The 26,938-nt window shown below is 47.8% G+C and overlaps 2 protein-coding genes across 4 annotated transcripts in view; one reads left to right on the top strand and one right to left on the bottom strand.

Moving 5' to 3' along the window:
• Positions 1 to 17,307, bottom strand: part of LOC148519808 (putative tyrosine carboxypeptidase MATCAP2) — a 94,069-nt gene extending 76,762 nt beyond the window's left edge. The window contains exon 1 of one of the 2 annotated variants that reach the window (XM_088476030.1): positions 17,219 to 17,307. The gene's annotated coding sequence lies outside the window, so the exon portion shown is untranslated. Of the gene's footprint in view, positions 1 to 17,170; positions 17,191 to 17,218 lie in introns of those variants that run through there. The other variant, XM_088476031.1, reaches the window with a different exon arrangement.
• Positions 17,308 to 17,361: 54 nt separating this feature from the next.
• The window catches only part of ANLN (anillin, actin binding protein), a 108,238-nt gene continuing 98,661 nt past the window's right edge, over positions 17,362 to 26,938 (top strand). For both annotated transcript variants that reach the window (XM_088476028.1, XM_088476027.1), the window contains exon 1: positions 17,362 to 17,640. In XM_088476028.1, coding sequence (XP_088332154.1) covers positions 17,623 to 17,640 — 18 coding nt within the window. In that variant the 5' untranslated portion in view covers positions 17,362 to 17,622. The remainder of the gene's footprint in view (positions 17,641 to 26,938) is intronic.

Raw genomic sequence — 26,938 nt, 5'->3', positions numbered from 1 at the left:
GCGAGCGGCCAGGGGGCGTTTTTATCAAATAAACGAGCGTATGTTTTGCTCGCTCGTTCAGACTTAGAGGTGTGAACAGACTGCAATGTGCGAACGGATCATTTGAATAGCCACCCCTTGTTTTTGAACGAACGACCGCAAATAGCGAACGGCTCTGAATGAGGGCCATGGTCTTATGCTGAATTTTTCTGTACTGTATGCGATTTGCTGTTAGTTGCTTCCAGGCATTTATTATTCTGTTTATTTGTACCTGATATTATGCTTACTGTTATCATTTATGTCTTGTCTTATGCAGATTTTTTTGTGTATGCCATGTGATTTGTTCTGTCAATTGCATCCAAGCACTTATTATGCATTGAACTTTACACATGTACCGGTTAGTATGCGGTTTTCATATGTGCCTTATGTGTATGACTAGGTCAAGCTCTATGGAATCTATGATGCCATATACAAAAACAATGATGGTGCAACAAGCAATCACTCCACTGAAGCATCAGGCAACGTATGTGATAAAAGGTTCTGGGGCTTGTAATCTCCAGTGCCAGTGCAATCTTTCTTAATAGATCACCTGAAAGATAGCCACTGGCAGCAGATATATGGGGGGCATTCCTAAAATATAGATGGGGCATGTCTAGCAAATGGCTTATTTTAATTTCTCCTTAAATACAATTAAACTATTAGCACTCATCCTCTTCATTAAATGAATGGCTCAGCCCCCACAATAATTACATGAAGAGCCATCCCACCCTCCATACATACCTTATTCCAACCGGTGCTGTACATTTTACAGGCTGACTTTTTTTGTCTACTTCACTAGTTTGCTACACTCTTTATCCCCTGTAGCATTACCCAACCCCTGTACATTTTCCCATTATCCCTGTAGCATTATATCCCTCACCAGAGTGGATATAGATACCCCAACATTTGACAATGATCCCCACTGTAGCATTACCCCTCATACAGTATATATATATATATATATTGTGATAGGATCACTGGTAAAGTGGTCTGTGGCAGGTACATTTGTCCCAGATTCCTGTCTTATATGTTCTAAACCCCCAGGAGAAAGTCTGCAGTGTAGCAGGCTTGAGTCTCGGCTTTTTGAAAAGCCGGTTTGGGACCTGGGGGTTGTGGGTGAGAGGAGAGGGAGGGCTCCACCCACGGCCAATCCAGGTTTTGGTTCTCGCAGCCTGGTAACAGGCTTGTTAGGGTTTCCACCTGAGAGTGGCCAATATAAGCCTAGTGTGTTGAGGGCTGATTGTCTCACCTGGGAGAGCAGACAGGGAGTTTGCTTAGAGACACCTGAAAACCTATTTATGAGTACTGTGCTGTGCCTTGTTGCTGGTGAGGGCATTAGGCCCTGCCAGGTTCTGGTAGTGAGGGAACCACCTGTGAAGTTAGTGCCCCGACAGGGCTAGGATTTATGTTTATGTTTTCTTTATGTTATTTCTGACATTGTACAATAAAGACTGGCGCCGACCAGCTTGTACTCGCATCCAGACTGGTGTGCTGCTTCCCTGCTGCTGTGTGTGTGTGTAAGGAAGGAGTCCCCTACCCAGGAGAGGGACCTCCTAATCTGACTGTGTCACAATATGATGGAGAATGCGGGCACCCACACACACTGAAGTTGCAGCGAGAGGAAAACTTTCCGTTTAAAAATTAAAGGGACAGACACCCAATTTGTGAGTGTGGAAATAACGCTGTGTCCTTGGAGTCCCATAGAGGAGGCGTCAGCCAATGCTCAGAGAGGCAAGGTTCAGCTTCCAACCTACACCCCAGGACAAAATGGAGGACATAATTAAGGCCTTGCTCCAAGCTACAGCAGCTCAGCAGGAAGCTACCAGGGCTCTGCAGGAATCCACCAAGGTGCAACTGTTGGCCTTGCAGACAGCCCAGGAGCCTCCACGTTCACAGATGCATGACCTCGTCCATCTGTCCTCAAAATGGCTACAGCCCGAGACGCTGACGGGACCACAGATCGTGGAAAGGGTCGTGATGGACCGGTACCTGCGACTCTGCGCAAGTGGGTGAGCCATGCAGACCCTAAGTCCACGGACCAGTTGGTCGAGCTGGTGGAGAGGTACGTGGCGGCTGAGGAGCTGATGAGTATGACCCACCGAGCCCCGATGGCGCACCGGCGAACTCCCACAGACACTGGTAAGACTGTTCCAGGGGAGAAGGGTGCTGGGCGGTGGAATGTACCTAAGACTGAGGGTGTAGAACCTGGAGACAGGCCTGCCAGGCCAGGAAGGTTCTTGCCCCGAAAACGACTAGACATTAATATGTTTCAGTGTTTCCGGTGTGGTGACTTCGGCCATATTTCCGCTAATTGTTCACTTACAACTGAACCTATGCAATGTGATACTGCTCATGTCTACCGCAGGGGGTCTTTCTTTGCACAGACAGCCTGTACGGCTGACCGGCAGGCTGAGACTGATAAGCACATGTGTGTACTCACTGTAGATGGCAACCGAGTAGAGGCACTGTTAGACTCTGGTAGCTTGGTGACACTTATAAAAGCTGAGCTGGTGAACCCCTTGAGGCGTAAGGGGAAAACTGTTGGTGTGACCTGCATACATGGGGATACTCGATATTATGTTACTGCCGAGGTGAACATCGAGACACCATGTGGTTCTGCTATAGTTTCTGTGGGTTTGGTGCCTGGTCTGATGTGCGATGCAATATTGGGGAGAGACTTTGCTCACTTCTGGAAGTTGTGGGAAAGTCGTTTTGTTCCAGAAGTGAACAACCCCGATCCATTTGAGAAGGTTGTCGATGTAGTGGCGGAGGGAGTTTCTTCTGAGTCAGAGTTATTCCCTTTTTCTACTATGATTGGCGAACTAGAGAATGCGGAGCGTGACGGTGGTCCGCCAACTGATGTGCCTCCCATTGAGGTGGGAAGTGTTGTTGGGCCAGGTGATCGTCTGCCTGATTTAGAGGGCAGAAGAGAGGTCTTTGCCGTGGAGCAGTTGAATGACCCTACTTTGGTAAAAGCCAGGGAGAATGTAAAAGTAGTTAATGGTAAACCCGTAGACCCTGATAGTCTTTTGTCCTATCCCCACATGGCAATGTGTCAGGATTTGTTATATCAGATGACTAAGAAGGGGGAAGATATTGTGGAACAACTAATAGTTCCCAAAGCCTACAGAAGAACAGTGTTGGATCTGGATCTGGTCTTATAACGGCAGGCCATCTAGGGGTAGAGAAAACCACTGAGCGAATAATGCAGAGGTTTTTCTGGCCCGGGCTTCATAAAGAGGTGTCTGACTTTTGCGCATCCTGCCCTGAGTGTCAGTATCATGCTCCCAGGCCACATTTTAAGGGTCCACTAGTTCCATTGTCTATTATAGAAGTACCGTTAACCGAGAGCGCCAAAGAAAAGACAGCTTTTTCAGCGCCAGAGGGCTTGTTTCAGTACAAGATGTTGCCCTTCGGGCTACATGGGGCACCTGCTACCTTCCAAAGAATGATGGACAGGATTCTAAGGCCCCATAGATGGTATGCGGCTGCTTATCTGGATGACGTGGTCATTCATAGTCCCGATTGGCAGTCTCACTTACCCAGGGTACAAGCAGTGTTGGACTCCATCTATAAGGCAGGTTTGACAGCCAACCCAAAAAAGTGTTGTCTAGGCATGGAGTAAGTAAAATATCTGGGATACACCATTGGCAGAGGCCTGATAAAGGCTCAGCTCAATAAAGTTGATGCCATACAAAACTGGCCACGGTCTCTGAATAAGAAGCAGGTGAGAGCCTTCTTGGGAATTACGGGGTACTACAGGAGGTTTATACCCAACTTTGCCACCATGGCAGTCCCACTGACTGACCTGACCAAAGGCAAACAAAAAGTCATGGTAGAATGGAGTCCTGAGGCAGAGAAAGCTCTTCAGGAGTTGAAAGTAGCGTTGTGTTCCCAACCAGTCCTGATGACTCCTAATTTTGAAAGGGAATTCATAGTACAAACCGATGCATCAGAAGTAGGTATAGGAGCGGTCCTGTCCCAGAACAAGGAGGGTGAGGAACACCCAATTTTCTATCTTAGCAGAAAGTTGAATGTACATGAGAGAAACTATGCCACAGTGGAGAAGGAGGCGTTGGCCATAAAGTGGGCGTTAGAGGCTCTCAGGTACTACTTGGTCGGAAGAAAGTTCAAATTGATCACTGACCATGCCCCTCTGAAGTGGATGTTTGAAAATAAGGACAGTAATGCGAGATGGTTCTTGGCGTTACAAACTTTTACATTTTCAGTGGAACACAGGCCAGGGGGCCTGTTGTCTAAAGCAGACGCGTTGTCACGCGTTCATTGTTTGGGGGCTTCAGTTGTTCCGCCCCACAGGTCGAAACAAAGGGGGGGGATATGTGATAGGATCATTGGTAAAGTGGTCTGTGGCAGGTACATTTGTCCCAGATTCCTGTCATTTTGTGTTTTAAACCCCCAGGAGAAAGTCTGCAGTGTAGCAGGCTTGAGTCTCGGCTTTTTGAAAAGCCGGTTTGGGACCTGGGGGTTGTGGGTGAGAGGAGAGGGAGGGCTCCACCCACGGCCACTCCAGGTTTTGGTTCTCGCAGCCTGGTAACAGGCTTGTTAGGGTTTCCACCTGAGAGAGGCCAATATAAGCCTAGTGTGTTGAGGGCTGATTGTCTCACCTGGGAGAGCAGAAAGGGAGTATGCTCAGAGACACTTGAAAACCTATTTGTGAGTACTGTGCTGTGCCTTGTTGCTGGTGAGGGCATTAGGCCCTGCCAGGTTCTGGTAGTGAGGGAACCACCTGTGAAGTTAGTGCCCCGACAGGGCTAGGATTTATGTTTATGTTTTCTTTATGTTATTTCTGACATTGTACAATAAAGACTGGCGCCGACCAGCTTGTACTCGCATCCAGACTGGTGTGCTGCTTCCCTGCTGCTGTGTGTGTGTAAGGAAGGAGTCCCCTACCCAGGAGAGGGACCTCCTAATCTGACTGTGTCACAATATGCATAGCGCAGCGGAACATATGACATCCTGATCTGAGGGTACCGAATTATCCCTCTGAGCAGGATATACAGTCAGGTCCATTAATATTGGGACATTGACAGAATTTTCAGATTTTGGCCTCTATTCACCACCACAATGGTTTTGAAATGAAACAAACAAGATGTGCTTTAACTGCAGACTTTCAGATTTAATTTGAGGGTAATTACATCCAAATCGGTGAACGGTGTAGGAATTACAACAGTTTCTATATGTGCCTCCCACTTTTTAAGGGGCCAAAAGTAATGGGACTATCAACTCAAAAGCTATTTCATGGACAGGTGTGGGCTATTCCCTCGTTATTTCATTATCAATTAAGCAGGTAAAAGGTCTGGAGTTGATTCTAGGTGTGACATTTGCATTTGGAATCAGTTGATGTCGACTCTCAATATGAGATCGAAAGAGCTGTCACTATCAGTGAAGCAAGCCATCATTAGGCTGAAAAATCAAAACAAACCCATCAGAGAGATAGCAAAAACATTAGGTGTGGCCAAATCAACTGTTTGGAACATTCTTAAAAAGAACCCACCGGAGAGCTCAGCAACACCAAAAGACCCGGAAGACAAGTGTGGTGGATGACAGAAGAATTATTTCCCTTGTGAAGAAAAACCCCTTCACAACAGTTGGCCAAATCAAGAACACTCTCCAGGAGGTAGATGTATATGTGTCAAAGTCAACAATCAAGAGAAGACTTCACAAGAGTGAATATAGAGGGCTCACCACAAGATGCAAACCATTGGTGAGCCACAAAAACAGGAAGATCAGATTAGAGTTTGCCAAACAACATCTAAAAAAGCCATTACAGGTCTGGAACAACATCCTATGGACAGATGAGACAAAGATCAACTTGTACCAGAGTGATGGGAAGAGAAGAGAAGGAAAGGAACTGCTCATGATCCAAAACATACCACCTCATCAGTGAAGCATGGTGGTGATAGTGTCATGGCGTGGGCATTTATGGCTGCTAATGGAATTGGTTCCCTTGTATTTATTGATGATGTGACTGCTGATAAAAGCAGCAGAATGAATTCTGAAGTGTTTCGGGCAATATTATATGCTTATATTCAGTCAAATGCTTCAGAACTCATTGGACAGCGCTTCACAGTGCAGATGGACAATGATCCGAAGCAAACTGCAAAAGTAACCAAAGAGTTTGTTAAGGCTAAAAAGTGGAATGTTATCCAATGGCCAAGTCAATTCCCTGACCTGAATCCATTCGAGCATGCATTTCACTTGATGAAGGCAAACCTGCAGGGAAAATGCCCCAAGAACAAGCAGGAACTGAAGACATTTGCAGTAGAGGCCAGGCAGAGCATCACCAGGGACGAAACCCAGCGTCTGGTGATGTCTATGCGTTCCAGACTTCAGGCTGTAATTGCCTGCAAAGGATTTGCAACAAAGTATTAAAAAGTGAAAGTTAGATTTAGGATTGTTTAGTTTGTCCCATTAATTTTGGCCCTTTAAAAAGTGTGAGGCACATATAGACACTGTTGTAATTCCTACACCGTTCACCTGATTTGGATGTAATTACCCTTAAATTAAATCTGAAAGTCTGCAGTTAAATCACATCTTGTTTGTTTCATTTCAAAGCCATTGTGGTGGTGAATAGAGGCCAAAATATGAAAATTCTGTCAATGTCCCAATATTTATGGACCGACTGTAGTTAATGTAGAGCGGAATTGAGCTTTGCATTTGGAGGGGCTGATAATCACACATCAGTCCCCACTGAGTGCAGAGCTCAGTGCAGTGGAGTGGGATCAGCGACATAGTGCTGAGGGATTAACTTCAATTTCACTCTTGGTAGTTTTGTATTTGGCACTGCAAAATGCAGATTGCAAAGCATTCTGTGGTATATAAAGGATACAACTTGGTGATCACAGCAGCATGTGTGTTATTGAACTCAATGCGGCACTAGGAAAAGGGAGAAGATATCAGTTCTGTGTATGTGCAGAATTGATTTTCTGTTTTGACAAGAGAAAATACTGAGCCGAAGGGGAAGTATAGGCATTTGGTAACCGTTACGAGTTCACCACTGCCTGCTAACATAAGGGCCTGCCTGTGCACAACTGACTCACTCCGTGTGCAAGCTTGTGATACAGAGTGAATAAAATATTTCAATCACAAAGTCTGAAGTACACTGGTGAAGGAGAAGTGCGGGTTTTGGGGATATTAGAGAGGAAGGCCTGACAGGGGTGACCCAGAGTGTGCCTGAGTAGTCGCTCCATATCGATGCCTTTGCACCCAACAATGGGCCTGATTCATTACGGATTGCAATATTGCTAACTGCGATAATATGAGATATGGTAAGAACTTACCCTTGTTATCTCTATTTCTACGAAGTCCATAGGGTTCCACAGGATACCTTGGGTATAGGTGTGACGTCAGTCATCAGGCACCAAAGAGTTAAGCTTTTCAGCCTCCCAGGATGCACTAGGTCCCCCTCCTATACCCCGCCCCCGAGCCAAGGCACCTCAGTTAGTTACCAAGCCATAGGCCGGAGGAGGAGAAGGAAGAGAGAAAAAAGATCTGGACACACACAAGAATCACATTCTCACAAGAGGGAGACGGAAAAACCGGTGACCAGAGCAAAGCCCATCTGCAGCACAGGTGCGACAGGGCGGGAGTCCTGTGGAACCCTATGGACTTCGTAGAAATAGAGATAACAAGGGTAAGTTCTTACCATATCTCATATTTTCTACTTCAGGGTCCATAGGGTATCCACAGGATATCTTGGGGATGTCCCAAAGCAGTATCCTTTAAGGGTGGGGACGCTCCTGTGCAGAAAGGAGAATCCGCCGCCCGAAGGAAGCATCCTGAGAGGCGAAGGTGTCAAACCTGTAATACCTCACGAAGGTATGGACAGAGGACCACGTAGCAGCCTTGCAGATCTGGACTGCAGAGGCACCACGTCGAGCTGCCCACGAAGGACCCACAGACCTAGTGGAATGAGCCTTCAGAGAAGGAGGAACCGGTAGGCCTTCATGAAGATAAGCTTCAGAAATAGCCATACGGATCCAGGCTGCCAAAGTTTGCTTTGAGGCAGGCCAACCCTTCTTACGGAAGCCATAGAGGACAAACAAAGCGTCCGACTTCCTAAACGAAGAAGTGCGGTCAACATAAGTCCTTAAGGCCCGCACAACATCCAAAGAGGCCTCACCCACGGAAAGACCCGGTGAGTTAAAGGCTGGAACAACGATTTCCTCGTTAACATGAAACTGGGAAACCACTTTGGGAAGAAACTCGGGCCGAGTGCGGAGCACTGCCCTGTTCCCATGAAAAACCAAGAAAGGGGGTTTACAAGAAAGAGCCCCTAAATCAGAAACACGTCTGGCCGAAGCAATAGCCAGAAGGAAAACAGTCTTAGCTGTCAGCCATTTAAGATCCACTGAGCCCAGTGGTTCAAACGGCGGTCCTTGGAGAGCCCTAAGGACCACAGCCAAATCCAAAGGCACCACAGGTGGAACAAAGGGCGGCTGAATGCGGAGAACACCTTGCATAAAGGTGCGCACATCCAGGATTGTAGCAATCCTACGGTGAAACCAGACAGACAGGGCCGAAACCTGTACCTTCAAAGAAGCAAGGCGAAGCCCATGATCTAGTCCCACTTGAAGGAAGGCGAGAATCCGAGACAGACGAAACTCCCGCGGTGCATAACCTCTCGGTCGACACCACTGGAAGAACGTATGCCACACGCGATGGTATATCCTCGCGGAAGACGGTTTCCGAGCTCGCAACATGGTACGCACTACAGAGCTGGAAAACCCCCGGGACCTCAGCACGGGCATCTCAACAGCCATGCCGTCAAAGACAGCCGAGTCAGGTCCGGGTGAAGACAAGGACCCTGTGACAGAAGGTCCGGTCGTAGCGACAACCGCAGAGGACTGTCCACGGACAGACCCTGGAGGTCTGAGAACCAGTGACGTCTGGGCCACGCGGGAGCTATAAACAGGAGCGTCCCTCCTTCCTGTTTGAATTTCCGGATTACCCGTGGAAGAAGGGAGACCGGAGGGAACAGGTATGCGAACCGGAACGTCCACCGGACGGACAAAGCATCCACCAGAGACGCCCCTTCGTCTCTTGTGCGAGACTCGTACACCGGCAACTTGTTGTTGTGCCGGGACGCCATGAGGTCGATCTCTGGAAGACCCCATCTGTCCACCAGCAGTTGAAAAACGTCCGGGTGCAGGGACCGTTCCCCCGGATGAACGTCCTGGCGACTTAGAAAGTCCGCCTCCCAATTTAGCACTCCCGGGATGAAGACCGCTGATATGGCCGGAAGATTGCGCTCCGCCCATACCAGGATCCGAGACACCTCCACGAGAGCCGCCCGACTTCGGGTTCCTCCTTGCCTGTTTATGTAGGCCACGGTGGTAGCGTTGTCCGACTGGACCTGCACCGGGCGACCCTGGAGAACCCGAAGTGCCAGCTGGAGAGCATTGAAGACCGCACGGAGTTCCAAGATATTGATTGGAAGCTCCGCTTCTGTCGGCGTCCACCTGCCCTGGAACAAGTGTGGACCCGAAACTGCTCCCCAGCCCCGAAGACTGGCGTCCGTTGTCAACAGGACCCAATTTGGAACCCAGAACGGACGTCCCCCGCTGAGATGGGTCGCCTGTAACCCCACCAGGCAAGGGACAGGCGAACCTCCGGGGTGAGCACAATTGTCTGGGACTTCAGAGACTGCGGCAGCCCGTTCCACTTGGACAGAATCAGGTGCTGCAGAGGTCTGGAGTGAAACTGGGCATATTCCACCATGTCGAACACCGACACCATGGAGCCCAGTAACCTCATCGCCGAGTGTAGAGACACCCGGCGACTGAGCAGACAACTGCGCACCCTCGACTGTAAAGCAGAGATCTTTTCCTCCGTCACGAAGATCCTCTGCTGTTCCGAGTCCAATAAGGCTCCGAGGTGCAGAATCCTCTGAGACGGTATTAGAGTGGATTTCTGCCAGTTGATTATCCAGCCGTGCCGTTGCAGTAACGCAATGGTCAGGCCCAAGTGGCGTAGAAGGAGCTCTGGAGATCCTGCCACCAATAAAAGGTCGTCCAAGTACGGCAACATGCGGACTCCCTGCAGCCACAGAGAAGCCGCCATGACCGCCATCACCTTGGTGAACACACGTGGTGCTGTCGGCAGGCCAAAAGGTAACGCCCGAAACTGGAAGTGGTCGCTGCGGATTGCAAACCTGAGGAACTGTTGATGGCGCAAAAGAATAGGGACATGCAGGTAAGCGTCCTGTATGTCCAATGACACCATGTAGTCCCCAGGTTCCAGTGCCAGAATGACCGTAGGGTCTCCATCCGAAACTTCGGTACCCGCAAAGACCTGTTGAGAGCTTTGAGGTTGAGTATCGGACGATACGACCCATTGGGTTTCTGTACCAAAAAAAGATTTGAATAGAAACCCTGGCCCCTCTGGGAGAATGGAACAGGCACTATAACTCCAGCCTGGAGCATAGTGTGCAATACCTTCCGCAGCTCCGTAGCCTTGATCCGGTCTGATGGTAGACCCATGGTGAAGAATCGAGCCGGGGGTCTGCGCCGGAAGGAGAGGGCGTACCCGTGGGAGACCACCTCGAGAACCCAAGGGTCTGTCGTAGTGGCCGACCAACACTGGGCGAACTGCAGCAGGCGGCCTCCCACCTTGGGATCCCCCAAAGGGAGGCCCGGACAGTCAGGCCGCAGGCTTGTCATCTGGCTTGGGGGCCGGACGTCTGGTACTCCATGCCTGCTTCCGAGGCTTGGCCGATTTCTTAGGGCCAGCCTGTCGAGGAAACGACTGTGGTTTGGGCCTGCCCTGGGCCCTAGATGACCGAAAGGACGATGGTCCAGAACCAGAAGGAGCAGTGGCCGATGGGAGACAAGCCGATTTGGCTGCCGCCAGCGTGGCCACAATCTTATCCAGATCCGGACCGAAGAGAACTTCTCCGGTAAACGGCAACGCCTCCAGACCCTTTTTGGAATCTGCGTCCGCCTTCCAGGATCGCAGCCACAAGGTGCGACGAGCAGCCACCGGGGCTGAAGAAATTCGAGACACCAGAGTACTAATGTCTAAGGCCGCCTCGTTGATATAAGTGGCCGAATCACGGAGATTACCAAGCAACTCCGCCTGTTCGGCCGGACAGTCGGAATCAAAAGATGCCTCTAATGAATCCGCCCAGTGCTCCATCGCTCTGGCAACCCAGCAAATGGCCATAGCCGGCCGTGCTGCCCCCCCCCCGCAAGGGAATAAGCGGACTTCAGGCAGATCTCCACCTTACGGTCCGTAGCATCCTTAAGGGAGGACATGGATGGCATCGGCAATGTGGCACTACGGACAAGACGGGTCACGTGAGAATCCACCTGTGGAGGGGATTCCCACTTTGCAAAATAATTATCCGCGAACGGATAAGCCACCGCCAGGCGCCTCTGCGGCTGGTATCTTTTGCCAGGCTGTTTCCACGCCTCCTCTAAATGGTCCACTAACTGACCCGAAAGAGGAAAGACTGTGGCATCGCCCTTCACATCCTTGAAAAAGGCATACTTAGATTTAGCCGCTGGGGGAACTTCGTCCTCAATCACCAAGGCTGTGCGGACCGCCCGAATAAGTCCAGGAATATATACTTTGGACTTAGTATCAGCGTCCTTAGTATGGAGGGGTTCCTGATCGTAAGGATCCAGAATCTCCCCATCATCAGACGTCCCCTCGTCATCCTCATAAGGAGTCAACAGAGATGCCACCGGCCGTTTATGTGGCCGCATCACAGACTCCCCTTGCAACACATCCGACAAGTGCTGTACAGAACTCGTCAGGGAGTTAACCCACGCTGGCTCCTGAGAAACCGGGAGCGGGGAAATAGGGAGACTGTGGGGCACCACCAATTGTCGTGGGAAACCCTGCATGGGTGACGACACCACTGACTGCTGGGACAAACCCATCGGTGTAAACGCGGGCAGCGGAGCTAACTGCCCACTAAGGCTGTAAGCGCCTGAGCGAAACAAGCCCAGGGCGGCTCCTGTACCGGTGCTGTAACCGTAAGAGGCCGCGCCATGGACAAACACTGCCGGCAGAGGCCCTCCGCGCTACCCTCCCCCTCCGCTAACGGTACTTTACACGTAGTACACTGTAGCCGGAGGGGAAAATCACTTTCAGACATGATGGCACCACGTATGTGACCCCTCTCACCAATTATATATTAAATAGGCGAGAGACTACCCTGCAGCACCGCACCGCAAGGGCTTAGCAGAAAGAACAGGGACAGTAATAAAGCTGACAGTTAGAAGAAAAGTTACAGGCAGCAGCGCTAGCAGTCACATACAATGCAAAGAAATATCAATTCCTGCACTAACAGCGCTGATCACTCAACTACACAGACACAGGGCCGGGTAGGACACAGCGCAGCATACACAGACCTGACCCAAATCGGAGGAGAGGTATGCAGGGTGACCCAGACCACGATGCTTCCGTCCAGGCTTCCAGCAGCGTTCACCATGCGTTCAGAGAAGATGGCCGCCGAGGAGCAGAGAGGAGGCTGGCCTGGGGGAGGAGCGCTGCCACAGGACCAGTCGGCAGCGTGCAGAGAGGGCTGTGTGCAGCGGGGGAGGCGCCGGCTGTGAGACAGGGAAGGCACGCTCCCCTGGCATGCATTTAACCCCTGGGACGCCGCAGCGCTACCGCGCTGCGGTCCGCTGTCCCAGGGGTAGTGGAAGCGCAGGTTGGTCGCCTGGCTCCACGCTGCAGCCAGTCCCCAGGGAGCCCCCTGCCTGGGGACTTAGGACCATGTGACCAGCGGGGACCCACCGCGGGACCCCGCTGCTTACCTTTGTCCCCCTTAAATCCGGCCATGGTCCGGAACATCTGGGGTCACCGCTAGCTGTGACCCCAGATGCTCACCAGCATCCCCGGATAGGTACCGGCGTTCTGGTACCGGTGGGGGTGTAGGGAAGACAGCATGGACGTCAGGACTGACTGTCCATGCTGTACATCCAGATGTGCAGCCACAGCTGCATAGAAGAAAGCTTCAGGGGCTCTTCTAGCTCCCACTCTGACAGGTGCACCCGACTCCGGCCGGGCACCAAACTAAACTGAGGTGCCTTGGCTCGGGGGCGGGGTATAGGAGGGGGACCTAGTGCATCCTGGGAGGCTGAAAAGCTTAACTCTTTGGTGCCCGATGACTGACGTCACACCTATACCCAAGGTATCCTGTGGATACCCTATGGACCCTGAAGTAGAAAGTATGCTAATCCATTGCGATCGCAATGCAAACTCAGCACTACATAAGGAGCCCACTTTACATTGCACACATCCGGAATACTTAGATTAGCGAAAAAATCGGTACAATTGAGTACCATCGCAGCCTCACGCACACTTGTACGAGCCCTGACCTTACTCAGAAATTGCTAACAACCACGCACGCTATGAGACCTTAGACTGCATATGGGATTGCAGTGCGGAATTTATGCATGTCCCTGCAACGGCGTTCGGCCGACCACCACCCCATTACCACCCGCAAACGGCACTTCCTGTCAATCACTCTGCGATGGGCCTACGTAGCCTCTGCGATCACAGCGGCCAGTTCGCGCACTCATGTGCAGTGCAAAACAATTGTCAGATTGCGTGCATATTCGCAGTTGCGTACAGTAGTGAATCAGGCCCAATATTAGATAATAGTCAAGTTAAAAAATCCAGACAGCAGCAAATCTGGTAGGTGAGTTGATGACACAAGTGGGGTACTCATAGTTTATATTAAAAATGTTTGTCCCTTATAATGCTTTTGGTTGCAAGTACCAACCGATTGTAGAGTGTGATGCATCTTACTCTCAATGCTCTGTCTGTGCTATTAACAGTTTATTATCTTTTATAATGGACACATTAAGGATAATTATGGGCAGTATTTCAAATGCAATAACATTTAAAAACTTTGAGAAGGACCAGACAAGTGGTCATAACCTGTGGTCCTATGTACACCAACTTTATGGGAATGTTTCTCCAGCACCTCACTGGCACCAGCATCATAGATGTTTTTTTCTTGTACCTCATAGAGGTGTGGAGGAATATTGTATATTTGATTCTGGTACCATAATTCCCGGGGATGAGCACATCTGAACTTTGCGACCGTTTATCACTGGGAATTGAATGTGGGAATATGTTTGTAGCATGATCAAAACATTCAGATACCCACAGGATAAAAGTGAAGCATACTGTATAGTCACGTCTCTAGCAAGGTGTGCAAGCTGTTTATGCAATTCTAGGTTAGTCTGTTAATTCCAAAGTACACTGAAAGGATAAACCAGTGTTGGCTAACCTTGACACTCCAGCTGTTATGGAACTACATAACCCAGCATGCACTGCTACAGTTTTGCTATTAGGGCATGCTAAAACTGTGGCAGGGCATGCTGGGATATATAGTTCCACAACAGCTGGAGTGTCAAGATTAGCCAACACTGGGATAAACAGTATTCTGTTGTTTGATCTGGGATCACTAGAATACTTGTAAGATATTTCAGACAATAGCAGGATGTTGTCTTTCAGCTCATTAGAGGCTCTGCCTTCCAGTTACTCATTGTGTGACACAGAATAGTCATCAATACCATTCAGAAGAGTCATCAACACCATTCTATCCTAGAATGTACAAACTGCCCTTTTTAAAAATAAAGTAATTTAATTTGGTTTGTGAGCAAATTTAGAGTAGATTCATATTTTATGTGTATTAGTATTACTCTGACTTTTTCTGTGGTTTTAGTATGGATCCAGCTACCTCTGTGGATCTTGCCTTTTCTGCGTATTTAGGGCCTGATTCACTACGGATCGCTATTGTGATCGCAGCTGAGATTACGCAGAGGCCTGCTGCGAAAATAGGCTAATGAATGCAATCCCAAAGCCGTCACACAGCAGCATAGAGACACCCACTACCGCTATCTCACATCCGTAATACCTTGCAGTCCCGAGTATACATCGGGAACATCCAGTAACATCGGCCCCTCACGCACATTTACAGCAGGTCTGACCTGCTGCAGAAACTGCAAGCTTTGTTGCACGTAGTGAGTACTCAAGCTGTGTATGCCGTCTCAGTGGCTAATTTATGCACACCCATGCAACAGCGTTCAATCGGACAGGCACGCCTGCGTTTCTCTGACCACTCCCAAACACTCAGAGCTTGTCATTCACTCTATTATGGCTTTCATTCTGCTTGAGTAATCGAGTATTGCGTATTTAGTATGGATCGGACTTTTTCTGTATATTTAGTACAGATATGGCTTTTTTGAGTAAATTTAGTATGAAATTGGCAGTTTCTATATATTTAGTACAGGCACAGCCAGGTGTGTGTAAATTTACTGTGGATGTGACTTTTATATGGTAAGTATGGATCCAAATTTAACTTTTTTTTTTGACAGAATCCTTAGCTCCCCTATCACTGTTTACGTTACCCATATGTTGTATAATGAAGGTAATAATTCTTTATGAAATACTAGTAATTTGGGCACCAGCTGTGACCCTACAATACCTAATCTGTGCGCCACCTCTCCTAGTATGTCCCATCTCTGTCACTACGCTGGGGAGCGGTCACCTATGGTGCGCAGCCCTGCAGCATATGATGGAGAGGGAACAGGTTAAAGCGATTTATTATATAGACCGGAGGTACCCAAATGCGGTCCTCTAGGCACCCCAACAGTTCGGGTTTTAGAGATAGCCATGGTTGTGTACAGGTGGTTAAATCAAATTGACTTAGGTACTAATTAAGTATTCTGTGGTCAGGCATGGCGATCCATAAAACCTAGACCGTTATGGGAACCTCTGATATAGACTAATAATGTTTTATTCTATTTGATTAACCTAAACGTAATGCTGGCCATACACGTTACAATTATCGGGGCGGTCCGCCTGATATTCGTGGATCGCCCTGATAATTGTAGCGTGTGTACGTGCGATCAAGGATTAAATATCGCTCGGTCATGCCGGATTGTCCAGCATGCCCGTCTGATGAGATATTTATGAGGCCGCATCGGTCAATGTATGCCCAGCCGCGGTCGACAGACATACATTTCCTGTGTTCCTTCCCATGGAAGGAACAGGGAAATGTCTCCTCCCCCGGGGGCGTAGTGCAGATGTCGGGGCTAATACACTGTGAGTAATCTCACAGCAGCGCTGTAGCTAGACGGCAGTGTGCCCTGTGCAGCACTGCCGCCCCTCTCACTCGCTCTCCTCCCCCCCTGAGCGCTTACCCTTACTTCCGAGGGGAGGAGGGATCCTGCGCCGACATTCACTGTGCGGCACGCACCACTGCTGGAGGTCTCTTCCTGCAGACCTCCGGCGCAGAGAAGTGTGTACCACCACCCTCCCTACGGCCCTGTCTCACAGTATATGCCGCTAACATCTGCGGCTGATAGGCTGCCAGATAAAATGTCTGTCGGTCTGACAGGCATTTTATCTGGACGTGTATGCCCAGCTTTAGTAATGCTGGGTACACACCTGACAGAGATTTCTGCAGGTGATGGGTACTCTTACACACTGATCAACCATCATCTGTCCGCAGCACCTGCTGCCCGGGGGACATGTCACGCCCCCCTCCCCTAAGGCCACCGCTGCAAATGTATTGGCGGTAGGCAGACCGCCCGTACACACAGCACGATGGACAGATATATCTGCCATTGGCTGTGCAGCACAGTCGACGCAATATGTCACGTTCACAGACACATTGCTGGTACACACTGTCCAGCGTAAGGGAAATCCTACCAGCAGTGTTCCTTGTCACTCCCTTCTTACACAATTAGGGTGTGGGGGTGAACGCACATACAGCCTATGAAATCTATCAGTCACCTGCAGCGATATAATTTAGAAAACTGAACTTATTTTCTTATTCAGTCATTTCAGTGTTTCCAATGTTCAGATTACCTGATCTCTAGCAGATTGTATCCTGATTTTCCAGGTGAAATTCCCTGGCACATTTTTTCTAACAATGCTGTGGTAATTACATAGCAGGAGAACTGATGTAACTAGCTACAATAAAGCTAAATTAAAAAATTAAAAGGTAAATCTATTTGACCAGGAAAAAAAATCCAAGGATGGAAACAGTGTACAATAAGAAAGCAAAAAACCTGGGGGGGAAGGTATGGTGGAGGTGTCGCAGGACGACGAAAAACCAAAAGTGGAAGCACTGGGGAGCTGTGTCACTGACAGCACCTACTTCAGTCCAGGAACACAGAAGCCACACCACAGATATGATACTACTTACACAATGGACCATACGATAGTATAGTGTACTGGTATCAGACACCACGCCCTGCACACCACGTGACGCATTCCACGCTAGAGAGCGGAAACTGTCCTGACTCCCAGAGCCGGCCAATCAGAGCACCGCGTCGCCGCTCCCAGAGAGCTACCCGAGTCATGTGACCGGTAGGGACGGCACGGCGGGTGAAATTCAAAATTGTGGAGCCGTTTGTGGGTTAGTGAGTGACTGAGAGAGAGAGCGAGCGGCTGTCTGACAGGGACTCACCGAGGTTGCTGCTGTCTGACAGGGACTCACCGAGGCTGCTGCTGTCTGACAGGGACTCACCGAGGCTGCTGCTGTCTGACAGGGACTCACCGAGGTTGCTGCCGGCATCTTACTATTAGTGACCGCGGACACAGAGCGTCATGGATCCGTTTACCGAGGTAAGTGTTGTGTAGCCGACAGCGCTGCGCTTCTACCACATTCTCCATTCCCCCATCCCAGTAATGTATTTTTCCCTAAGACAGAATGTCATGTAATATGCTTTGTAACATACATGTGTGAGGCGTGTGCCTAGTAGTGTAATGTTCCTTTCTGGCTTTTGGTGTTTGTCTGGTGACTGTCATTGTACTTGGATTAGAACTATGAGTATATAGAATGTGAGTGATTTGTAAATACACAAGTAGCTGGGTGTATGCCACGTGGGTCCCTTCGTACCTATACCCTAAATGTGTATGTCACTTCTTTTTAAGAAAGGAATTTACATAACATGCTCCATACATAATAATTACCAGCTACAAATGCTACATTAAAGGCTCCTAGAAATACTATTCCTTTTAAATGTATTTTTCTTCTCCATATTTATACTGGAGATTATCTTTACAATAGTATCTAAGGTATATAGTGGTGTCCTTTAATTGGCTGAGCCCTCAGCAGAATAAGTCAATTAACTATTTTTTTTTTCTTTGCACCAATCAGTAGTACATTTTTTTTGTCTGCTGTGGATTTTGACAGAATTGATGTATACGTAGCAATCTGTAAATGTTAGATTTTTTTTTTTTTTAAATGACAACATTGACCTCATCTTTCTGCCTATACTAATAATCCGATCCAGAAATGTACATTTTATTGGGGGAGTATAATAGCAGTGTTCTAACAAAAATGATCCTCCGGGTCTGCTAGCAAAGTATGTATTGCAAATCTAATGCAGTGCGTACACTGAACGATATGTCATTCAGTGCAGGCACCCTCCCTCATTCCTGAACATGGTCAATCTGTCGTTATTGTCAGATTGACCAGCATGTTCAGACGATGATTGATGTCGAAAACGACTAGCGGGAGTGCGCATCGCTAGTGGTTTTACACATTTTTATCCACGATTAATGAGCGATTGCACGATTATGATGGCGTGATTGTGCAATTGCTCATTAAAATCTGCTAGTGGATACATGGCGTAATAATGAAATATTTAACACTACCTGTAGATCTTTTAAAATGTCAGTAATTATTACATCTGTACCTCAGCTAGGAGATATGGAAAACATTGAATGTTATTGGTCCCAGAAAACTGGATTGATTGCGCAATACAATAGCAGTTGTGTACATGAAACAGTGATCGCGGTGAGCCAAAAAAATTGTGGGTCCGTGGGACCCCTCACTTTACTAAATTGGGGTCCTACCTGACCTTTTCTGGGTCCCATCGGAATGAAAGTCTTATGAAAATCTAACGAATTAAACAGAAAAAAATAATGAATGCTAAACAGTTTTGTAAAGCATTAGTTAGCTTTATAGTAAAACATTTTGTTAATCTGTATTGCATAATGAGACATTTTTCAATGATAGACTCAGGTGCTGGTAATCAACATTAGCGCTGCCAGTGTTAGTCAACTAAAGTTTTAGGGGCCCATTTATCATTGAATATTTGAGGTAAAATCCCCGAAAAGCCAATTTTCAGAGGTTTACTTCAAATATTAAGTTTCCTCCAAGCCCATGATATACAAAGAGCCCATCTGTAGGAAGCAGAGGCTTCACATCAATGGGGACAACTCCTGGGACTTCCCCCACTACTCCCAGCATCACTAGCAACCCCCTACTACTTCCTGCATTAATAACAAGCCCCCTATCCACTACTACCTGCATCAATAACAACCCCCTATCCACTACTCCCTGCATCACTAACAACCCTCCTTCACTACGCCCTGCATCACTAACAACCCTCCTTCACTACGCCCTGCATCACTAACAACCCCCCCTCACTACTCCCTGCATCACTAACAACCCCCCCTCACTACTCCCTGCATCACTAACAACCCCCCCTCACTACTCCCTGCATCACTAACAACCCCCCCTCACTACTCCCTGCACCACTAACAACCACCCCTCACTACTCCCTGCATCACTAACAACCCTCCTTCACTACGCCCTGCATCACTAACAACCCTCCCTCACTACTCCCTGCATCACTAACAACCCTCCTTCACTAACAACCCTCCTTCACTACGCCCTGCATCACTAACAACCCTCCTTCACTACGCCCTGCATCACTAACAACCCTCCTTCACTACGCCCTGCATCACTAACAACCCTCCTTCACTACGCCCTGCATCACTAACAACCCTCCTTCACTACGCCCTGCATCACTAACAATCCTCCTTCACTATGCCCTGCATCACTAACAATCCTCCTTCACTACGCCCTGCATCACTAACAATCCTCCTTCACTACGCCCTGCATCACTAACAATCCTCCTTCACTACGCCCTGCATCACTAACAATCCTCCTTCACTACGCCCTGCATCAATAACAACCCTCCTTCACTACGCCCTGCATCAATAACAACCCTCCTTCACTACGCCCTGCATCAATAACAACCCTCCTTCACTACGCCCTGCATCAATAACAACCCTCCTTCACTACGCCCTGCATCAATAACAACCCTCCTTCACTATGCCCTGCATCAATAACAACCCCCCCTCACTACTCCCTGCATCAATATAAACCCCTATCCACTACACCCAGCACTACTAACAACCCTCCCACCCACTACACCCTGCATCAATAACAACCCCCCACTACTCCCTGCATCAATTATTACCATACCCCCCTTCCACTACTCCCTGCTTCAATAACAGGCTAACAGCAACCTTCCGTTGCTCTCTGTTATTTCAGATGAGGAGGCAGGAGTGGTGAATCCAGCTAGGCAGGGACAGGAGAAGTGCACCAGGCCCCAACACCCCAGGCTCCCCTACATACCAGCGTGATGCTCATGCTCCTAGCAGGTCCCTGGAACAGTAGGAACTGAGGTGCTGTTATGCCATCGTGCAAGACCATGGTGCTAAGGGGCACGCGGCTCCTACTGTTCCAGGGACTTGCTAGGAGCATGAGCATCGAAATGCAGTCTGTCTGGCAGTAATTCTCCGTGGCCGCTACAAAGTGCAGGTGGTACTGCCCGCTGCCGCACCACCCCCCACCCGCCGCGCTACCCCTCTTCACAAGTACCTTCAAATCGGGGGGGCCAGAGTGTTCACGCCGGGGCGGGGCACAGTATTCGATCTAGGTGGGCCTCCAGGACCAGGCGCAGTGTTCGGGCCGAGGGCCGCCGGGACCAGTCTTCACGCCGGGGGGGTGCTAGGACCAGTCTTCATGCATGGGGGCCGCCAGGACCAGTCTTTCCACTGGGGGGGGGGGCCGCCGGGACCAGTCTTCACGCTGGGGGCCCGAGCGCACTTCTCACTTTTAGGCATCAGCAGGCAGCCGCACCAGCCCACGGCACTCAGAACAGCCCTTAAAAATAGCGCTGTCATACAAACCTGGTGCCGCTCGCGAGCCAATCAGAGCTCACGGACCGGCAGCCGCTGCTGATTGGCTGCCAGTCTGCGAGCTCCAATTGGCTCACGACCGGCGCCTATTTGATTGACAGCGGTGCTTTTAGCTCTGCGTGCAGGGCGGCTTGGTTGTGTCCCTAGAGACGCGCTATGCCTCGGCCAATCCCTGACAGACGGCACAGCGCGTCTCCGGGGACCCAGCTCTTTTATATAAGTGAGTCCCCAGTCCTTGAAACTGGGTGAACCACACGCTATAGCACGTATTTGCGAACACTGCATGAAACACATATTCTCTCTCTCTCTCTCTCTCTCTCTCTCTCTCTCTCTCTCTCTCTCTCTCTCTCTCTCTCTCTCTCTCTCTCTCTCTCTCTCTCTCTCTCTCTCTCTCTCTCTCTCTCTCTCTCCCCCCCCCCCCGTGGTTGTGGGTGCTCTGTTGTTCTGGATCGCGAAACACTGTCTTGAATTGGTTCGACCCCACTGTATCTATTTACCGAACCAACTATGGGGCAATCCTCTTGAAGCAGTCTGACAGTCCTCTTCTCTATTTGTCAAGCTCTGTCATCCTGCTTTTCATAGGCACAACCCCCTACAAGACCAGATGGAAAGAGATGCTCCTATCACTGTTCTGCTTCTGAATAGTCCATAGGGAAGCATATTCCTCAGTTGGTACAGTCAACACAAGTCTCTTTAGTGCCTCTATTTATCCATGCTAAAATTGCCATTGCAGGGAATTATTATTATTATCCTTTATTTATATGGCGCCACAAGGGTTCCGCAGCACCTTATAAAGTACATAAACAAATGAGCACACAAGAAAAACAGTTATTAACAGTACAAACAATGCAGGACAAATACATGATTTATAAATATTAAAAAAAGCAGCAGGGTGTCAGCAACCAATTGTTAGGTGCTCTTGTAAATTAAAATATAAGTAAGGGAAGGAGAAGCACTTGAGGGAAGAGGGCACTGCTCATGAGAGCTTGCATTCTAAAGGGGAGGGGCAGACAAACAGGGTGACACAGATGGCTTGATTGTGAGGATTTCTGGTTAAGTCTTTAGATTGTTGGCTATTGTGTGGTTATCTCTTAGGCTGGTCGCACATTATTCGGGGAGGCCCTGCTGATGACATCCCTGCTGAGTGCAGAGAGAGAAAACATTTGCAACTGGACCTTTTTTCAAAAAGGAGTAGGCTATAACTGATATTTAGCTCCTCTTAGAGCAAAGTAACTAGGATCGCAAGATGTCAATTATTACTCTAGCAATAGCTACTCTTTGAATCTTTAACCATTTTTACATACTACAAATTAAATTTAGTAACATGGTTGCATTTAAGAAAGTGTGCAATATGGAAAAGCTATTCTATTTGTTCTGTATGGATTGGGTGGACACATGTTCAGAGGAAGAAGGTAAAATCTCTTTTTGAGACTTGGGAGAGCTACCTTACTATTATCCCCCAGGATTTATGTACCAAAAATTATCAATGCCTGAGCCGAGTGTCCAGAGCTATGCAGTTACCATGCGCAGTAAGCACTGCGGGTACACTTAACACAGATTTCTGTTTGCAACCTCCAGTAAGTCCTGCAGCTAATTGAATATGCCCATAATACCACTTTCAGACAGAAAATGGCAAAAAACCCGGATTATCCCCGACTTGTGTACCGGGTTGTTTTGCCACTCTCTGTCTCTACCCCCCTTCAGACAGAAGAGCAAATTACCGGGTCTAAAATTTCAACCTAGTAATTTGCTATTTTACACGTATATTTCTTCTGTCTGAAAGGGTCAACCCGGGACTAAATTCCCATGTCTCCGACGCTGGTAAATTCCTGGGTCGAAGTCCCGGGAATTTAGACACGGGATGACCTTTTCCGACAGAAAAAAGTCCCGTGTAAATAACCAAATTACCGGGTTGAGATGTTTAACCCAGTAATTTGGATTTCTGTCTGAAAGGGGAATCAGTTTGATGCTCCTCCATGACCACCTCTAGTATCTGAGTAGACCAGCACAATCACTAGTTTCACTGCATTTAGAACTAAGGTTTTGTTAGGCTGTAGTGCACATTCTCCCACCTACCTGTCAAATTTATTAAAAAGCGGATTATTACACCTTTCTGGAGAAACTAAAAATAAAGCATTTTTCTTATCCCAGTACCCTCTGGTGCCATCCTGAGACTGTACTTGCTTCACTGGAGATATCAAGCTTGGGGAAGCTATTGCTAGACCTGGCTACCGATTATCGCCAGCAGCCTTCAAGGAGCAAATAACCTGCCACCAGTGAAAACCAGCTTTTTTGCTGCAGATACTGTAGGACCTTTGAAACTGCAATCTTAATTGTCAAGTCACAGTACTGCATTGGGGAAGGTAGAGTTAAGAGTTTAGAATTACTGTAAGCAGTATTGTTTTGGCTATTTAACATTTGTCCATATTGTCTGCTTCCTGTGTTTGGCGGTGATGTAAAGCCATGACAATACAACACCATCTAATGTAGACCCTGGCTATTAATACATTGTCTAGTTATAATTGGACAAGATATTTAAGGCGGTATTCAATTGTTATAGTGCGCACGATCTCCCGTCTAAAGTGATGGGAGATCGTGGGGTGCTATTCAATTGCTGCTGATTTTCACACTGATCGCACCCAAAATGGCTACCCCCGACCAAAGTGCTGGACGCGATTGCGGAAAGTACTGTTTGGGCGCCCAAACAGGTAACTTTTCGCTCATTTCAGCTTGCGCCCCCCTGGGGCTGCGAGCTCAAATTGGGCGCTGGCTGCTGATCCCGTCCGACATGAGCAACAATTGAATAGTTCCTGACGGGCGCCTAAGGGGGCGAAACAATTGAATACCACCCTTTGTGAGCTGTTAAGAGCGTTTCTTATTAAATTGCAACTGCTACTCTTGGATCACCTAATACAGTAGCTTCTGCATTAGATATACAGTACCGCTTAATTTCCTAAAGAGATCATAACATGGCATGATTCAATGCACCATTCTTTTTGCTTGTAGCTCTCATGTACTGAAACATCTGCTCTATAAAATACATTTCAGAATTGTCAAACAGTATTTAACATATTACAATAAAATATAGGAAAAAAGATAAAGTATTGTTTTGCCCTTAGCGTGAAATGATCTTTATCTTGTAGATCTCTCCCTAAGGACTTTAGTTGCAAACTAGGAGCTCTGCTCCTGTTTTTTTTGAAAGTTCAAATGCTGTCTGTTGAGCTTTATAATTTACTCTGATGTTTCATCCTTTTATCCTTAATTGGTAGGATGTATTTTCTTTTGCAGCTACAAAAAATGTGGTCGGTTATTGGGCAGGATTCCAAGAAATACTTAGGAAAAAATGTTCTGCGTGATAGCTTACTGTAGCAAGCTACAGCATGACTAAATGATATAATCAGTCAAAGGTTGTAACTGTTAGGACAACTAATGTAAATACAGTACTTGGTAGAAATATTACCATTGGTCGGTTTAAATAAAAACAAGTAAGTTGTCTTCTAACTCTTGTGGCAATGAGGAACAGTAGAATATTCTATCAGGTCGTGGATAAGGGCATTTTGTTAGCTGGAGATCTGCATCTACAGTTCAAGACCCATGAGTGCTACATATACAGGTTGAGTCTCCCATGGATATCAGAATATTCTGTATTTTGGAATATAAGCATACCATAATGAGATCTTGAGAATGAGACCCAAATATAGACACAGAATGCATTTGTTTTCTTATACACAGAGCCTACAGGCAATTTTATACAATATTTTTAATTATTTTGTGCCTTAAACAAAGTTTCTGTACATTGAGCCTTCAAAAAGCAAAGGTTTCACTATCTCAGTCATGCTAAGAAAAATTCAGTGTTTTGTAATATTCTGTATTTCAGAATATTTGGATATGGGAGACTCAACCTGTATATACAGCGGCTAAAATAAGTATTGAACACATCAACCTTTTTCTCAGTAAATATATCTGTAATGGGGCTATTGTAATAAAAGTTTCACCAAATGTCACCAACAACCATGCAATCCACACATGCAAAGAAATCAAACCATAGATGTCCAAAAATTAAGTTGTGTAATAATGTGAAATGACGCAGGGAAAAAGTATTGAACACGCTTACTGAAATTTAGTTAATACTTCGTACAAAAGTCTTTGTTGGTAATGACACCTGCAAGATGCCTCTTGTATGGAGAAATGACTCTCATGCATTGCTCAGGTGTGATTTTGGCCCATTCTTCCACACACAGTCTTCATATCTTGAAGGTTCCGTGGGCCTCTTCTATGAACTCTGATCTTTTAGTTCTGTCCATAGATTTTCAATTAGATTCAAGTCAAGTGATTGGCTGGACCATTCTAGCAACCTGGGTCGGAGAAAACCGGTGTAGCGGTCACCGCCGGTAAATGGATGCCGGACACATGTGTCCAGCATCCATTCACACTGACAGCAGCGCTTGGGGGCGGACTGGGATGTCCGTAAGTGCCGAGCACGCCCCCAAGGGTGACGAAAATGGGTCGTGTCTTAAGTACACCCCCCTTTTCCTTGGCCACGCACCCTTTTCGGACACACGAGCGCAGATGTGCCTTTTCTTTAGGTCCAGCACCGGACCTAGAAAATATAAATATATATATATTTTTTTTTTGTTTTGTTTTTAGAAGAAAAGCACACTTACCAGGCTTTTTCAAAATGGAAAAGATACTTAGCTTTTTGTTCTTGCATCTGCATAGTGAAGACAGTCGTCAATGGTCGACGTTTTGGTTCACGCAGGGACCTTTATCAAGACCCACAACCTGTCATGCAACCAGACATAGTAGAGAAGAAAACCCTCACAGGCACCCGTCTGCTCATATATACCCTCATAATTAAAGAACAACAATCGCGGGTTCCACAACCAGAAATTATGTCGTCATTACTCCAATGTCACATCATCGACACTAGCGTTCTGGTTCAATCCAGATACCAATTATATTTGCCTACCTTACACCATCAGCCTGATGCTAGTATCTGGGTAGGGCAAATTCCACAGCATGCAGAACAGCCCATCGCGCCATGTCCTCGGCAGTCGCAATCGGAAGTGACAACCAGGAGTCACATTCCGATATATTATAAGGGGCGTTCTATTAAGGCTGAGTAAAAAAAAAAACGGAACTCTCCATAGAGCATTCCGGAGGGGAGGGCGTGGTGTTTAAGGGGCTACACCTCAAAAGCTTATAGGTACTGGGCTGAAATTTGGCATGGGCAGGTAGAACTGTCGCTCGGTGCTGAATGCCAAATTTGAGGATTTTGGAGTAATCTAAAGTTCCAACTACCATTTTTTTTCTGACACTTTCAGTTAGGACAACTTTTATGCTGTTCTCTATGGGGGATTTTTGGGAAGGCATAACTCTGGATAGGATGCGAATTTAGACTTGGGGATTGTTTTTTTTTTTTTATTAGGTAGCTATTGTTCCAGGGTAGGGCCTTTTGGGGTTTAGGTAATTGAGAAAGTTACAGTTTTTAAACGATTACCTCACAATTGTGCCATTAGAGATAGGAAGATTCAATTCCTTGCGCAGCCTCAGTAGGAGCCTCCAGCAGGTGTGTTCACTGTGGCTTCACTTGGCTGCACCAAGATGGCTGGCCAGTAGCGGTGGTGGGCTCGAGGGAAGAAAGCAGTTGTTAGCTGCGGCCGGGGAGGGGGAGTAGCGGGCATTCGCTGCAGCCGGAACCTGGGGACGGTAGCGGGCGACGGTGGTGCAGGCGGCAGGACCCATGGGAGGTAGCAGCAGACAGATGCAGGCTCAGACCTGAAAGATCCGTGTATAAATAAACACAGAAGCAGGGACGGGGTCAGTGAGCCCCATCTGTGCTTCTGTGTTTAAAAAAAAAAAGGGGAACTTTTTTTGTAAAAATAAAAAATGGTGTCTCCCCTCCCCCGGGCTCTGATCCGGT

This window comes from Taudactylus pleione, unplaced genomic scaffold (genome assembly GCF_031769625.1).
Source record: "Taudactylus pleione unplaced genomic scaffold, aTauple2 ptg000181l, whole genome shotgun sequence".
Lineage (NCBI taxonomy): Eukaryota > Metazoa > Chordata > Amphibia > Anura > Myobatrachidae > Taudactylus > Taudactylus pleione.
This window is presented reverse-complemented; position numbering and strand designations above follow the sequence as displayed.